This window comes from Anser brachyrhynchus (assembly GCF_964034855.1).
Source record: "Anser brachyrhynchus genome assembly, contig: SCAFFOLD_617, whole genome shotgun sequence".
Taxonomy (NCBI): domain Eukaryota; kingdom Metazoa; phylum Chordata; class Aves; order Anseriformes; family Anatidae; genus Anser; species Anser brachyrhynchus.
Genome location: NW_027664063.1, coordinates 1 through 15,831, shown reverse-complemented (window position 1 = coordinate 15,831; position 15,831 = coordinate 1). Strand labels below are relative to the sequence as shown.

Genomic DNA, 15,831 nt, shown 5'->3' with positions numbered 1-15,831 from the left:
CAGCACCCCCAGCCCCCTATAGAGTCCCCAGCCCCCCCAGACCCCTATGGCCCCCCCCCATATGCCCCGACCCCAAAGACACGCTGCGAGCCGGCGGCTTCCCGGGGGGGGTTTTTTTTTTTTGGGGGGGGCCGGGGGGGGACCAGCGCCACGACAGCCCCGCAGCCCCCGGGCGGGCCGAGCCGCTACGAAACCGGGGTTAAAAAGGGGGGTTTTAGAAAAAAAAAAGAAAGAAAAGCAAACCCCGCGCTACGAGAGGGCGCCCCGGGATCTGGGGGGGAGGCGTCGGGACCCTATAGGGGGGCGGGGACCCTATGGGAACGGGGGGGCAGGGGGGGGGACCCTGGGGGGGCGCAGCTCCCTGAGAAGACCCCGGGGGGGGTGGGGCACGGGGATCCCAAGGGTGCTTGGGGACCCGGCGGGGGCCCTGGGGGACGTGGGGACCCTATGGGGACCCTATGGGGACCCTATGGGGACCCAACAGGGCATGGAGGCCCTAGGGGGACATGGGAAGCCCAGGGGGACCCTATGGGGACATGGGGACATTGGGATCCCAGGAGGACCCTATGGGGACATGGGGACCCTTCGGAACATGGGGATCCCCAGGGGACCCTATGGGGACATGGGGAGCTTATGGGGACCCTAAGGGGACACGGGGACCCAACAGGGACGTGGGGACCCTGTGGGGACACGGGGACCTTGTGGGAACGTGGGGACCCCAGGGGGACCCTACTGGGACATGAGGATCCCAAGGGGACCCTAAGGGGACCCTATGGGGACACGGGGACCCTATGGGGACACGGGGGTGGCAGAAGCACCCTGGGGGGACATGAGACCCTGAGGGGACCGGGGGGTGGCAGGAGGGCCTTGAGGGGACCCTATAGGGTCCTGGGGAGGACATGGGGCTGGCAGGAGGACCCCGAGGGGACCCTATGGGGACTCTATGGAGACAGGGGGACCCCGAGGGGACCCTGTGGGCACCCTGTGGGGTCAGGGGGATGGCAGAAGGGCCTTGAAGGGACCCTATAGGGACCTGGAGGGGACATGGGGCTGGCAGGAGGACCCCGAGGGGACCCTCTGGGCACCCTATGGGGACAGGGGGACCCCAAAGGGACCCTATGGGGCCACCAGGGGCACCCTATGGGGACGTGGGGCTGGCAGAAGGGCCTTGAGGGGACCCTATAGGGACCTGGAGGGGACACGGGGCTGTCAGGAGGCCCTCGAGGGGACCCTATGGGGCCACCATGGGGACTCTATGGGGACCCCGAGGGGACCCTATGGGGACATGGGGCTGCTAGGAGGCCCCTGAGCGGACTCTATGGGGCCACCATGGGGACCCTATAGGGACCCTTTAGGGACGGGGGGACCCTGAGGGGACCCTATGGGGCCACCATGGGGACCCTATAGGGACCCTTTGGGGCCAGGGGGACCCTGAGGGGACCCTATGGGGCCACCATGGGCACCCTACGGGGACAGGAGGCTGGCAGGAGGACCCCAAGGAGACCCCGTGGGCACTCTACGGGGACAGGGGGCCCCCGAAGGGACCCTATGGGGACATGGGGCTGGCGCGGGAGGCTCCGTCCCTCACCACACCGCCACCGCGCGCCCCTCGGGGTCCCCATTGCCCCCCTTGCCCCCCCACGTCCCCGTGCCCAACCCCCTCGTCCCCACTGCCCCCCCACGTCCCTGTTGTCCCCGTCGGGTCCCCGTTGCGCCCCCCCGGCCCCTCAGAAGCCCTGGATGTGGCAGTAGGCCTCGAGGCTGGCGAAGAGCACGTAGAGCAGCCAGAGGCCGAGGAAGAGCGCGGCCGTCAGCAGCTTGGGGGCGCGCGGCCCCCCCAGCTCGCCCCCGATGGGCGGCCGCCGGCGGTAGAGGAGGACGCCGATGCAGACGAAGGCGAAGATGGTGAAGAGGGTGACGGAGAAGGCCAGGGTGCCCGTCTGCACCTCGAAGTCCCGGCCCTGCGCCGCCCAGTAGATGGCCGCCACCGACCAGGCGACGCCGAGGCCCAGGAAGACGTTGACGGCGTTGGAGCCGGTGACGTTGCCGATGGAGGCGTCGGCGCACTGGTCCTGCAGGGCGGCCACCTTGCTGGCGAACGTGTCTGCGGGGCGGGGTGGGGGACACGGGGGTTCGGGGACCGGGGGGGACACGGGGACACGGGGATTGGGGGCGTGGGGTGTGGGGAGGTGGGGATTGGGGAGGTGGGGACGGGGAGGTGGGGACAGGGGGAGAGGGACATGGGGATATGGGACACGGGGACACGGGGACACAGAGGCAGAGGCATGGGGACATGGGGATGGGGACATGGGGACATGGGGACATGGGGATGGGGACGTGGGGACGTGGGGAGAGGAACATGGGGATATGGGACACGGGGACACGGGGACACAGAGGCAGAGGGATGGGGACATGGGGATGGGGACGTGGGGACATGGGGATATGGGGACGTGGGGACATGGGGACATGGGGACATGGGGATATGGGGACATGGGGATATGGGGACGTGGGGACATGGGGACATGGGGATATGGGGACATGGGATGTGGGGACATGGGATATGGGGATATGGGGACATGGGGATATGGGGATATGGGACATGGGGATATGGGGACATGGGATGTGGGGACATGGGGACATGGGGATATGGGGACATGGGGACATGGGGATGGGGACAAGGGATATGGGGATGTGGGGGCAAGGGGACACAGGATGGGCATAGGGACATCAGCACAAGGGCACAGCATGGGGACACAAGGACCCGCACCCCATAACTGTGTCCCCCCACAGCCCCCGTCCTCTCCCCCTGCTCCTTGTCCCTGTTCCCAGCCCCATCCCCAACCCAATCCCCATCCCAATCCCACCCCATCCCATCCCAATTCCATCCCATCCCCATCCCCATCCCAATCCCATCCCACCCCAATCCCACCCCAATCCCCATCCCAATCCCAATTCCATCCCATCCCAATCCCATCCCCATCCCCAATCCCATTCCATCCCAATCCCATCCCCATCCCATCCCCATCCCCATCCGAATCCCATCCCACCCCAATCCCACCCCAATCCCCATCTCATCCCATCCCATCCCAATCCCAATCCCATCCCCATCCCATCCCATCCCAATCCCATCCCCACCCTAATCCCACCCCAATCCCAATCCCAATCCCAGCCCCGCCCCGCACCGGGGATGGAGGTGCCGAGGGCCACGAAGACGACGGCGTTGACGGAGTCCTTGAGGCCGACGGTGCAGCCGAAGTGCGCGGCCAGGTCGCCGATGAGCGCGGTGAGGACGCCGATGAGGAGGATGGAGACGCCGAAGCAGGCCCAGCCGTTGCAGTACTCGGTGGGGGGCACGCAGGCGAACAGAACCTTCCAGAAGACGGTCAGGAAGTGCATCACGTAGTCGAAGCACGACGGCAGCCGCTCCTCCCGCCCGTCCTCCTCCTCCTCCTCCTCGCCTGGCGACGAAGGCCCTGTCAGCCCCCGCAGGGACGGCCCCGGGGCCGTGCAGCCCCAAAACGTGGGGCCGTGTCCCCAAAACCTGGCACCGTGTCCCCAAAACTCGGCACCATGCACCCCCAAAAACTGGCATCGTGGCAATAAAACCCAGGGCTGTTGGTCCCCAAAACCTGGCACCGTGCGGTCCCCAAAACTTGGCACCGTGTCCCCAAAACCTGGGGCTGTTTGTCCCCAAACCCTGGTGCAATGTCCCCAAAACCTGGCACCGTGCGGTCCCCAAAACTTGGCACCGCGTCCCCAAAACCTGAGGCTGTCCATCCCCAAAACCTGGGGTCGTGTCCCCAAAACCCAGGGCCGTGTCCCCGTAACACAGGGCCGTGTCCCCAAAACCTGGCACCGTGTCCCCAAAACCCGGGGCTGTGCGCCCCCAAAACTTGTCACCATGTCCCCAAAACCCGGCACCATGCCCCCAACCCCTGACGCCATGCGCCCCCAAACCCCAGCACCAGCCCCAAAGCCACCCCCTGCGCCCCACACCGTGCCCCCAGAGCCAGGCGCCCCCCCTGTCCCCGTGTCCCCCCCCCGGCGCCCCCCGGACCTGCGCTGACGGTGATGGCCTCGAGGAACTGCTCGCGCCACGAGTGCGTCCCGATGACCATGGCCAGGTTGGTTTTCTTGATCAGCTTGTCCACCGTGTTCTGTGGGGGCGGGCGGTGAGACCCCGGCCCTGAGCCCCCCCGGACCCCCTCCCCAAACCCTCCCGGGCCCCCCCCGTGGACCCCCCCTGCCTTGAAGTCGTAGGACTCCTCGATGACGACCTCCAGCCGGCAGTTCTCGCCCAGCACCGGTTTGCCCATCTCGGCGATGCGCCGCGCCTCCTCCTCCTCCGCCGACAGCTTGCGGTCGCCCTCGGCTGCGGGGACGCCGCGTGGGGACGGGGACGGGGCGTGGGGACGGGGACATGGCGTGGGGACACGGTGTGGGGACGGGGATGGGGTGTGGGGATGGGGACACGGCGTGGGGACACGGTGTGGGGACGGGGACGGGGCGCAGGGACGGGGACGGGGCGTGGGGACGGGGCGTGGGGACGGGGATGGGGTGTGGGGACGGGGACACGGTGCGGGGACGGGGCATGGGGACGGGGACACGGTGTGGGGATGGGGACACGGTGTGGGGACAGGGACACGGCATGGGGACACGGTGTGGGGATGGGGACGGGGCATGGGGACGGGGACACGGCGTGGGGACGTGGATGCGGTGTGGGGACAAGGTGTGGGGACACAGTGCGGGGACACGGTGCAGGGACAGGGATGCGGTGTGGGGACATGGTGTGGGGACACGGTGTGGGGCCAGGGGCATGGTATAGGGATGGGGACGTGGCACCAGGACGTGGTGTGGGGATGGGGACGCAGTGCGGGGCATGGGGACCTGGCATGGGGATGGGGACACGGCACCGGGAAGTGGCGTGGGGACGGGGACGTGGCGTGGGGACGGGGTGTGGGGCACGGGGACGGGGTGTGGGGACAGGGACGTGGCACTGGGCCACGGGGTGGGGAATGGGGCTGTGGTGTGGGGCACGGTAGGGGCACGGGGACACGGGGACGTGGCTTGGGGACCTGGTAGGGGCATGGGGACACGGGGCAGGGACACGGGGACATGGCACAGGGCAGGGCATGTGGCACGGGGACACGCGGGGACAGGGGACGGGGGACGCAGGGCTCAGCAGGGACGCGGGACCCCAGCCCCGGGCAGCCAAGGGAAAGCGAGGAGGAGGAGGAGGAGGAGAAGGAGGAGGAGGAGGAGGAGGAAGGCTCCTACCTTGGCTCAGCAGGAGGGCTGCAGAGGGGAGAGGGCGGCGGTCAGAGGCTGCCCCGTGTCCCCCCATGTCCCCGTGCCCCCATGTCCCCCCCGCGCCCCGCCATGTGCCCCCCCATGTCCCCGTGCCCCCCCGTGCCCCCCGCGCCCCCGCCCGTACCCGAGATGCCGCGTTTCAGCCAGCGGGGCTGCCCCAGCTCGATGAAGAAGTTCTCCCTCTTCTCGTACTCCTCGGCGTCCACGATCTTCACCCGCAGCGTTTTCCTGCGCCGGGGGGGCACCGGCCCCGTCAGGGGGTGCGGGGGCGGCCCCCTTACCCTCCCCCCCCCCAACCCCCCCGGAGCCCCGTCCGTCTGTCCGTCCATCTGGCCGCCCATCTGCCCTCCCAGCCAGGGCTCCCCGGCCGCCCCCGCGGCCACCCGTCTCTGCCGGCTGGCCGTTTGGCCGGCTGGCCGGCCTCCCCTTCGTCCCCTTGTCCGTCCCTCCGTCCGTCCGTCCATCCGGGTGTCCCCCCATCCTTCTGTCCATCCGTCCTCCCCTTCATCCACCCGTCTGTCCTCCCCCCGCCCGGTGCACACAAGCAGCGGGCACACGAGCAAGGGCTGAGCGTGCAAAGGCTGAGCGCGCGAGGAGTGCACGAGCACGGGGTGCACAAGCACGGGGTGCACAAGCACGGGGCGCACAAGCGAGGGCTGGGTGTGCAAAGGCTGAACACACGAGGAGTGCACGAGCACAGGGCGCACGAGCACGGGGCGCACAAGCATGGGGCGCACAAGCACGGGGCGCACAAGCAGGTCTGGGCGCGCGAGGCCGGGCACCCGCGGGCGCACTCACGCCGTCTCGTCGTTGCGGAACTCGAGCTCCCCGCAGGCGTCCTCGTAGTCGACGCCGCCGCCGCGGGCCGTGCCCTCCACGGTGCGGTAGGGCAGCAGCACGGTGCCGCGGGCGCCCGAGCCGCGCAGCACCGTGGCCTCCAGCGCGCCCTGGCACTCGCTGACGTGCAGCAGCCGGTCCTGGAAGGCGAAGATGCCGGCGTGGTCGTCGTCCAGGATGGTGACGGTGGCCACCAGCGGCGTCACCAGGCGGCCCTTGGGGTGCTCGGCCGAGTCGGCCTCGAACATGCCCTCGGCGTCGCCCACGCGCAGGTTGAGCAGGCGCACGAAGAAGTGCTCGTCCTCCTCGAAGATGTCGTCGTCGATGATGCCGATCTGCAGCTCCTTCTGCGTCTCGCCCGGCTTGAAGATGAGCGTCCCCTCGCTGTACTCGTAGTCGGAGCCCGCCTTGGCCGAGCCGTCCTCCGTCTTGTAGTCCACGTAGAAGGTGTGGTTGGCCTCGGCGCCGTGCTGGCACGCCACCGACAGCGTCACCGAGCCGCAGTTCTCCAGGCAGTGGTAGGCGCAGGGCTCGAAGAAGATGCGGCTGCACGCCTCCTCCTCGGCGTCCGACGGCACCTCCAGCAGCGCCGAGGAGCGCTTGGAGAACTCGGCCACGTGCTTCTTGAGGACGTTGCCGGCGCCGGTCATCATGCGCGTGGCCTGGATGCGGTAGAAGGCGCGGCTCTTCTGCTGGTGCAGCAGCGCGCAGTAGTTGGCCATCTCCACCAGCTGCTCCAGCTCCTTCTCGGGGTGCTTCTGCTTCAGCTCCTTCAGGATCTGGATCACCTCGCGGCGGCTCTCGTCCAGCTCCTTCTCCTCGGCCGTGGGCGCGGGCAGCGCGGGCGAGGCGCTGACGGCGCTGACGGCGGTGACGGCGGCGGGGGCGGCGGCGGCGGCGGAGCCTTCGGCCTCGCGGCGCTCGGCGGGCGGGAAGCCGCCGTCCAGCTCGATGCCCTTGGGCAGCTCGCCCTCGGTGCCGATGATGATGCCGCTGCGCGGGTCGGCGCGGTAGCGCTTGTAGACGTACTTGTAGAAGAGGAGGCGCTTGTCGGCCGCCCAGGCGAAGACCACGCAGACGGGGAAGAAGATGAGGGTGAGGAGGGCCTCCCACACCTGCACCACGCCGGGCGAGATGACGGCCAGGATCAGGTAGAGCCAGATGTAGGCGAAGATGCTCCAGGAGGCGGTGACGAAGAAGACCCGCAGGTGCTTGATGCGGCGGCTCTCGCCGCTGGGGATGACGTAGACGCAGACGGCGATGACCACGAACATGTTGAAGGCGGCGCTGCCCACGATGGTGCCGGGGCCCAGCTCCCCCGCCTGGAAGTTGTGGCCGCAGACCTCGATGACCGAGAGCAGGATCTCGGGCGCCGAGGAGCCCAGCGCCATCAGGGTGAGGTTGGAGACGGTCTCGTTCCAGATGCGCACCGTGCCGATGCTGGTCTCCCCGTTGGCCTTGGTGATGGTGATCTCCTTCTCCTTGGAGGTGATCACCTCGATGGAGGCCATGAAGCGGTCGGCGATGATGGAGACGCCCAGGAACATGTACATCATGGCCACGAAGTAGACGATGGCGCGCGCCGCCTTGTCGCCGAAGGAGGGGTTGTCGGGCTGCCAGACGGGCAGCAGGACGCCGGGCTGGCACCGGTTCGAGCCCTGGCACGTGCCGGTGCCGTTGGCCTCGGCCGCCGGCTCGGGGGCGCAGGGCTCGGCCAGCAGCAGCGCGGCCACCAGCGCCGCCCGCCGCGCCGCCATCCCGGGGCCTGCGGGGAGAGGGGGGGTCAGCGCCGGGGGGGCGGGGGCGGGGACAGGGTCAGGGTTGGGGTCAGGGTTGGGATTGGGGTCGGGGTTGGGGTTGGGGTCGGGGTTGGGATTGGGGTTGGGGTTGGGGTTGGGATTGGGGTTGGGATTGGGATCGGGGTCGGGGTCAGGGTCAGGGTTGGGGTTGGGGTCGGGTTGGGGTTGGGATTGGGATCGGGGTCGGGGTCGGGGTCAGGGTCAGGGTCGGGGTTGGGGTTGGGTTTGGGATTGGGATTGGGATCGGGGTCAGGGTTGGGGTCAGGGTCGGGGTTGGGTTGGGGTTGGGATCAGGATCAGGGTCGGGGTCGGGGTCAGGGTCAGGGTTGGGGTCGGGTTGGGATTGGGATCGGGGTCAGGGTCAGGGTCGGGGTTGGGGTTGGGGTCGGGTTTGGATTGGGATTGGGATTGGGATCAGGGTCGGGGTCAGGGTCAGGGTCGGGGTTGGGGTCGGGGTTGGGTTTGGGTTGGGATTGGGATCGGGATCAGGGTCGGGGTCAGGGTCAGGGTCGGGGTTGGGGTCGGGGTTGGGGTCGGGGGGCAGGCAGCGGCCTCCGTCCTGCGCCGCAGAGGCCGTGTGGTGCTGGGGGGGGAACCGGGGGCCTCTGGGGGCAGGGCGGTGGGGAGGGGGCGACGCAGTGGGGTGGGGGCAACGTGGTGGGGCTGGGGAGGACGTAATGGGGCTGGGGGCAATGCGGTGGGGCTGGGGGCAATGCAATAGGGCCGGCGACGATGTAATGGGGATGGAGAGGTTGCAGTGGGGCTGGGGACGACGCAGCGGGTTTGGGGGCGATGCGGCGGGGCTGGGGTCAGCGCGGCGGGGCTGGGGGCTGCGGGTGACGCCCAGCAGCGGGTCCGGGCCGCAGCGGCGGGGCCCCGGGGAGCAGCGAGGGCCGCGGCCGCCCACGGCTCCGGGGGGCGCGTGGGGGTGCGTGGGCGCGCCGAGGCTCCGCCCTGGCAACCGCGTTGTTCCCATGGCAACGGAGGATGGGAACGGCTAAAAAAAGGGTGATGGAGGGGGGACGGGGGACCCCGAACGGGCTGGGGGGGGGCTCGGGGCTGCTCCCCCCCACCCCCCACCCGCCTTGGTGCCCCCCCATGCGCCCCACAGCGCTGCCACCTCTGCCCCATGGGACCCCACGGGGAGATGCAGGGAGAGGAGGCATCGGGGCAGTGCCCCATAATGCTGCCCCATAGCGCTGCCCTATAGCGCTGCCCCATAACGCTGCCCCATAGCGCTGCCCCATAGCGCTGCCCCATAGCGCTGCCCCATAGCGCTGCCCCATAATGCTGCCCCATAATGCTGCCCCATAGCGCTGCCCTATAGCGCTGCCCCATAGCGCTGCCCCATTGTAATACCCCACAGCACTGCCCCACTGCACTGCACTGCCCCATAACACAGCCCCACAGCACCGCCCCATAACACTGCCCCACTGCACTGCCCCATAGCACAGCCCCACAGCACCACCCCATAACACAGCCCCACTGCACCGCCCCATAGCGCAGCCCCACAGCCCCACCCCCACAGCACAGCCCCACAGCCCCTCTCCGTCCCCCCAGCCCCACCGCTCTGCCCCACCGCCCCCTCCCCATGGCACCAGCCCCCCCCCCCCCGCCCTCGGTGGGTGCCGGAGCCCCCCCAGCGGGGCCGGATCCTGCCCCAAGCCCCCCGGGCGCCGCAGCCCCGGGGCCGTCACCGCGCTGGGGCACGAAGCCACCGGCCCCGTCCCGCGGCCCCGCTCCCTGGGGGCCGGCGCCTCCGCTGCGAGCGCGAGCAGGGCTGTAATTAATTTAATGGCCTCATTACCAGCGGCTGGGGGAAACAGCAATTAAAGCGTCCGGGGGGGTTCGGTCTGGGGGAAGGTGGCAGCGCCAGGCGAGGAGGCCGGCGGCGTGCGCGGCCCCAGGGCCACCGGGGCTGTGCCCCGGGTCCTGTCCCCATGCCCTGGGTCCATGTCCCCATATCCCCATGTCCCCACGTCCCAATATCCCCATATCCCCATATCCCCATATCCCCATATCCCATATCCCCATGTCCCCATATCCCCATATCCCATGTCCCCTGTCCCCATATCCCATGTCCCCGTGTCCCCATATCCCATGTCCCCGTGTCCCCATATCCCATATCCCATGTCCCCATGTCCCATGTCCCCCCCTGTCCCCCTGTCCCCATGTCCCCATGTCCCCATGTCCCGTCCCCATCTCTTGTCCCCGTGCCCTGTCCCCACGTCCCACCCAGTGTCCCGTGTCCCGTCCCCCTGTCCCGTGTCCCGTCCCCGTGTCCCACCCCAGTGTCCCCTGCCCTGTGCACGTCCCGCTCCTTCATCCCCGTGTCCCATCCCCACCTCCCCGTGTCCCATCCCCATGCCTCTTCCTTATCCCTGTCCCCGTCCCCGTCCCCAGATCCCATCCCTATTCCAACCCCGTACCCCGTCCCTGTCCCTGTCCCCATATCCCACATCCCATCCCCATCCCTGTCCCCGTATCCCGTCCCTGTCCCCATACCCCGTTCCCACATCCCGTTCCCGTCCCCGTCCTCGCCCCCATAGCCCATCCCCGGCCCCATCCCCATATCCCGGCCCCAGCCCTGACCCCATAGCCCCTTCCCGTCCCCACATCCCGTCCCTGCCCCTATGTCCCGTCCCTGTGTCCCGTCCCCGTCCCCGTCCCGGTTCGGTCCCAGCAGCTCCTCGGGGAACCCCCGGGGGTGTCCCCAAGGCCCCGGGGGTGTCCCCAGTCCCCCGGGGGGGCTGCCCCGGCCCCGAGCGTCGCCCCCGAGGAGGAGGAGGAGGAGGAGGAGGAGGAGGAAGAAGGGGGGGGGGGGCACCTGATGCTGCTGCAGAAGCGGCCGGGTCCGGGATGCGCCCCCCACGGGGGGGGGGGCACCCACGGGGGGGGCACCCAAGGGGGGGGCACGGAAATGGGGGGGACACAAGGATGGGGGGATACGGGGGGCGTCCCCACAGCCCCTTCCAGAAGCATCCAGTGGGGGGGGGGAATTGGGGGACCCCCCCCCCAATTTTGGGCTGGGGGAAGCCGGGTGCCCCCCCCCCCCAGCGCCTCCCCCGCAAGGAGCCGGGGGGGGGCACGGCCACCCCCCCCTCCTCCTCCTCTTCATCCCCCCCTCCTCCTCCTCCTCCTCCCCACCCCCTCCCGTTGCCCCCCCCAGCACCCACCCCGTGCCCCCCCCTTTCCTCCCCGCCCCCCAAATTTCCCCGTTCCCCCCCCCCCAAAAACGGGGGCGCCCCCCCCAGCCACCTGTTCCCACCCACGGGAACTCCGCGTGGGTTCGCCCACGGGCCGAGCCCCCCCCCACGCGCCCCCCCCGGCCCCCCCCCCCGCCCCTCGCCCCCCCCCCCGCCCCGTGCCCCCCCCCGGCCCCCCCGGCCCCCCCCGCGCCCCCCCCCCACCCCTCGCCCCCCCCCCGCCCCGTGCCCCCCCCCCGGCCCCCCCCCGGCCCCCACCTGCGCTGCGGTCCCCGCGCCCCGCTCCGTTACTTCTCCATGGCGCTGCCGCGAGTGGGAGGGCGGCGGGGCCGGGGGGGGGCGGGGGGGGCGGGGAAATTGGGGGGGGGGGGGGCGGGGAGCTCAGCCCGATGCTGCCCCCCCCCCCAAAAAAAAAATAAAAAAAAACCTCCGCCGTTCAGCACCGGGAACGCGGACAGCGCCCCCCCCCGGTCCCCCCCCCGCATCAGGTCCCCCCCCGTGCCTCAGTTTCCCCCCCCCGAGCCCTCGTTGCCCCCCCCGAGCCTCATCGCGCCCCCCCCCCTTGTCTATGCCCCCCCCCGTGCCTATTTACCCCCCCCCGGTGCCTGTCCCCCCCCCCAACCCCAAAAAGGGGGGGGTCCCACCCCCCTGCACCCCCTCTTGGCACCCCCACGCGGGGGGGGGCGCCACCTCTTGGCCCCCCCGCGAGGCTTTGGGGGTCCCTGGTGCGCGACCCCCCCCCCCCAAAAAAAGCTGGGGGTCCTTCCCCCCCCCCGCGTTGGCAGGGGGTCAGTGGCGGGGTGGGGGGGTGCACATTTTGGGGAGGGCCTTCAATGGGGGGGTCATTGGGGGGATTCATTTGGGGGGGGTCACTGGGGGGCTTTGTGGGGGGGTGGTTTTGGGGGGGCGGTTTTGGGGGGGCGGTTTTGGGGGGGGCGGCGCTTTATTGATGAACGCTTCATTAGCAGGAGGCTTTTATTAATAAGAGGCTTTATTGGGGGGGGGCTTTATCAAGGGGGGGGCTCGGGGGGGGGTCTTTCTTTACGGGGGGGGCCCCCACGGGGGGGTCCCCGCTCGCGTCCACGCCGGGGGCCGCTTCTGCTGCCGCTGTCGCCGTCCTCTTCCTCGCCGAGGGGTCCGGGGGGGTCCCGTCCCAGGGGGGGTCCCGGGGGGGTCCGGGGGGGGGTCACGTCCCCGCCGCCCCCCCGGGGGGGCCCCGCGCCCTTCGCGCCACCTCCCTGCGGAGCCGCTCCAGGAGGCAGCGGGCGGTGGGCACCAGGCTGTGCTGGGGGGGGGGGGGAGCAAAACGGGGTGAAAAAGGGGAAAATAAAGACCGGGGGGGGGCGAGGTGCCCCGGGGGGGTCCGGGGGGGGCACCTGCAGCACGTGCAGCCCCTTGAGGCAGCCCACGGCCAGCTCGCTGAGCCCGTCGCCCGTCAGGTCTGCGCAGCGCAGCGCCAGCAGCGGGCTGGGGAAACGCCGCGACCACGCCAGGCGGAACCCGCGCCCGCACGGCCGGAAGCACAGCAGCTCCTGGGGGGGCACGGGGGGGGCGGGGGGGTCAGGGGGTGGGGGGGGTCAGGGGGCGGGGGGCCCCCTGCGTGTCCTTCCCGCCCCGTCGCCGGCCCCGTCGCCTTTGCAGCGCTCATCGCCATCCCGCCCGCGGCCTGACCCTAATCTCCATCCCAAGGCGATCCCATCCCAAATCCCAATCCCAATCCCATCCTCGTCCTAATCCCGCTGCCATCCCAGTCCTAATCCCCAACCCTACCCCAATCCAATCCCATCCTCATCCCATCCCAGTCCTTATCCCCACCCCAATCCTAATCCCAATCCCATCCCATCGCCACCTCATCCCAATCCCAGTCCCCAACCCAATCCCATCCCCATCCTTGTCCCCAACCCCAGCCCGCCTTTTACCCCCCAGCCCCGTTTTACCCCCCTGCCCACCCCATTTCGCCCCCTCGGCCCCCCCTTGACCCCCTAACCCCCCCTTGACCCCCATACCCCCCCACCCCCATTTAACCCCCCTGCCCTCCCCATTTCACCCCCCAGACCCCCTTTTACCCTCCTAACCCCCGTAATCCCTCTTTTTACCCCCCTAATCCCCCACTTTACCCCAGCCTCCCATTTCCGCCCCCACCCCATTTCCCCCTCCCACCCCCATTTCCCCCCCCAGACCCCCATTTACCCCCCCATTTCCCCCCCATTCCCCCCCTCACCCTCCCACTTCCCCCCCCACCCCATTTCCCCATTCCCCCCCCATTTCCCCCCCAGACCCCCCCATCCCCCCCACACACCCCCATTCCCCCTTACCCCCCATTTCCCCCCTCACCCTCCCATTTCCCCCTACCCCTCCCATTCCCCCCCCAGACCCCCCCAATTCCCCCCTACCCCCCCATTTCCCCCCGTTCCCCCCCCTCGCCCCCCCATTTCTCCCCCAGAGCCCCCCCATTTTCCCCCACACACCCACATTTCCCTCCTCACCCCCCCATTTTCCCCCTCGCCCCCCCATTCCCCCCCATTTCCCCCACCCCCCTTTTTTCCCCTCAGACCCCCCCATTTCCCCCCCATTTCCCCCCCCCACCCCCCCTTTTTCCCCCTCAGACCCCCCCCATTTCCTCCCATTTCCCCCCCCACCCCCTTTTTCCCCCCAAACCCCCCCATTACCCCCCATTCCCCCTCCGACCCCCATTTCCCCCCCAGACCCCCCCCTCACCCCCCCATTACCCCCCAGACCCCCCCCATCCCCCCCCCGTACCTGCCCGTAGGTGCCCAGCAGCAGCTCGCGGCTCCCGTCCAGCGCGGTGGCGCCCAGCAGGGCGCAGAGCACGCTGTCGTGCTGCTCGCTGCCCGGCAGCACCAGCTGCTCCCCCAGCCCCTGCGCCAGCACGTCCCTGGGGGGGGGACACACACGTGGGACCCCCCCCCAAAAAAATCCACCCCCCCCCAAAAAGAAAATCCCCCCAGGCTCACCGGTACACCACTGACAGCTCGACGGTGCTGGCCACCAGCAGGCTGTAGCAGGGGGCTGGGGGGGGGCCGGCGGCGTCCCCGTGCCCCCCCCCGGTGCCGGCGTCCCCGTGGCCCCCCCCGGAGTCAGCGCCGGTCTCCTGGGGGGGCATGGGAAGAGCAGCACGCGGGAGATGGGCCCGTCCTGCTGGATGCTCCAGCTCTGCAGCACGGCTGGGGGCGGGGGGGGGGCGTCAGGAGCCGGGGGGGGGGACGGGGGGCACACGGGGTGCGGGGGGGTCGCGGGGGGGGGCGTGGGACTCACTGCGGGTGGCCTGGTCCACGTGTGCCACGCGCACGTAGCCGCTGTGGCAGCCGAAGGCCGTCAGGCGCCGCGCGGAGCCCGGGAGGTTGCAGACGTCCAGCCACAGCACGCTGCGGGGGGGGCAGCGGGGTGGGGGGGTCACGGGGACAATGGGGGGGCAGCGGGGGGGGCACAGGGACAATGGGGGGGCAGCGGGGTGGGGGTCATGGGGTCATGGAGACGATGGGGGGACAGTGGGGGGGGCATGGAGGCGTGGGGGGGGCACGGGGACAATGGGGGGGCAGCGGGGTGGGGGGGGGCACGGGGGCAATGGGGGGGCAGCAGGGTGGGGGGGGCACGGGGGGGGCATGGGGACGATGGGGGGACAGTGGGGGGGCATGGGGGCATGGGGGGGGCAGGGGTACAAGGGTGGGGGGGGCAGGGGCGTGGGGAGGGGATTTGGGGGCAAGGGGGGGACAGCGGGGTGCTGGGGGGGGCATGGGGGGTCTTGGGGGGCAGGGGGGATGTGGGGGGGACAGCATTGTGCTGGGGGTGGACTTGGGGCATGGGGGGTGCTGGGGGGGCCATGGGGGGGTCTTGGGGGGCAGGGGGGATGTGGGGGGGGGCAGGGGGTGCTGGGCGGGGGACGGGGGGGATAACGGGGACTGGGGGGGACTGAGGGACTGGGGGATAACGGGGGGGCCAGTGGGGCACCGGGGGACTTGGGGGGGGACAAGAGGGCGCTGGGGGATCTGGGGGGGGGCGCGGGGACAACAACGGGGGGAGGGTCCCCGCGCCCCCCCTCACTTGCTGGGCAGCTCCTGCAGCTCCGGGAAGAGCTCCTGCACCGGGCGCTCCTCGAACTGGTGCAGGGCCTCGTTCTGGGGGGGGGACGGGGCCGTGGGGACACCCCCGGGCCGTGGGGACACCCCCGGGGGACGCCCGGGGACCCCCCCGGCCCCCCCCCCCCACTGACCTCCCTGTAGAGGTGGATGCCGGGGTCGGTGCCGCTCAGCAGGAAGACGGTGTCCTGCCCCCCCCCGACGCGCACCCTGCGGGACAGCGGCCGTGCTGGGGGCACTGGGGGCGCTGACTGGGAACACTGGGGGCACTGGGGGCACATGGACTGGGGGCACTGGGGGCACTGACTGGGAACACTGGGGGCGCTGACTGGGAACACTGGAGGCACTGGGGGCACTGACTGGGGGCACTGGGGGCACTGACTGGGAACACTGGGGGCACTGGGGGCACATGGACTGGGGGCACTGACTGGGGGCCACTGGGGGCGCAGACTGGGAACACTGGGGGCGCAGACTGGACACTGGGGGCACTGGGTACTGACTGGGAACACTGGGGGCACAGACTGGGAACACTGGGGGCACTGGGGGCACTGACTGGGAACACTGGGGGCACTGACTGGGAAC

At 70.7% G+C, this 15,831-nt stretch overlaps 2 protein-coding genes across 3 annotated transcripts; both read right to left on the bottom strand.

Annotated features, from left to right (window-relative positions):
- Nucleotides 1-1,654: 1,654 nt before the first annotated feature.
- Nucleotides 1,655-11,456, bottom strand: SLC8A2 (solute carrier family 8 member A2). Of its 2 annotated transcripts, none has more exons than XM_080608572.1 (8): nt 7,578-7,911; nt 6,109-7,469; nt 5,435-5,538; nt 5,278-5,295; nt 4,248-4,372; nt 4,058-4,157; nt 3,183-3,458; nt 1,655-2,104 (listed from the first exon to the last, which is right to left on the bottom strand). In XM_080608572.1, exons 1-8 carry the CDS (start codon nt 7,902-7,904, stop codon nt 1,728-1,730), a joined length of 2,688 nt encoding a protein of 895 aa, XP_080464698.1. In that variant the 5' UTR covers nt 7,905-7,911; the 3' UTR covers nt 1,655-1,727. The 2 variants fall into 2 exon arrangements, with proteins under 2 accessions (XP_080464698.1, XP_080464697.1); XM_080608571.1 differs by adding an exon at nt 11,411-11,456 and having other exon boundaries at nt 1,656-2,104; nt 6,109-7,912.
- Nucleotides 11,457-12,149: 693 nt separating this feature from the next.
- Nucleotides 12,150-15,545, bottom strand: KPTN (kaptin, actin binding protein). Its single transcript, XM_080608574.1, is given in 8 exon segments — nt 12,150-12,437; nt 12,529-12,684; nt 13,913-14,048; nt 14,128-14,275; nt 14,278-14,337; nt 14,429-14,538; nt 15,215-15,288; nt 15,384-15,545. Coding segments are annotated over 8 exon segments (930 nt in total). The 5' UTR covers nt 15,531-15,545; the 3' UTR covers nt 12,150-12,338.
- Between the last annotated feature and the right edge of the window lie 286 nt (nt 15,546-15,831).

Excerpts from the sequence above, each read along its gene's own strand:
- SLC8A2 (XM_080608571.1), bottom strand. The coding sequence starts at position 7,904 with ATGGCGGCGCGGCGGGCGGCGCTGGTGGCCGCGCTGCTGCTGGCCGAG. Across the intron at positions 3,459-4,057 it reads GGCCATCACCGTCAGCGCAG|GCGAGGAGGAGGAGGAGGAG; the intron begins GTCCGGGGGGCG and ends CTTCGTCGCCAG. Across the intron at positions 2,105-3,182 it reads CCTCGGCACCTCCATCCCCG|ACACGTTCGCCAGCAAGGTG; the intron begins GTGCGGGGCGGG and ends CCCGCCCCGCAG.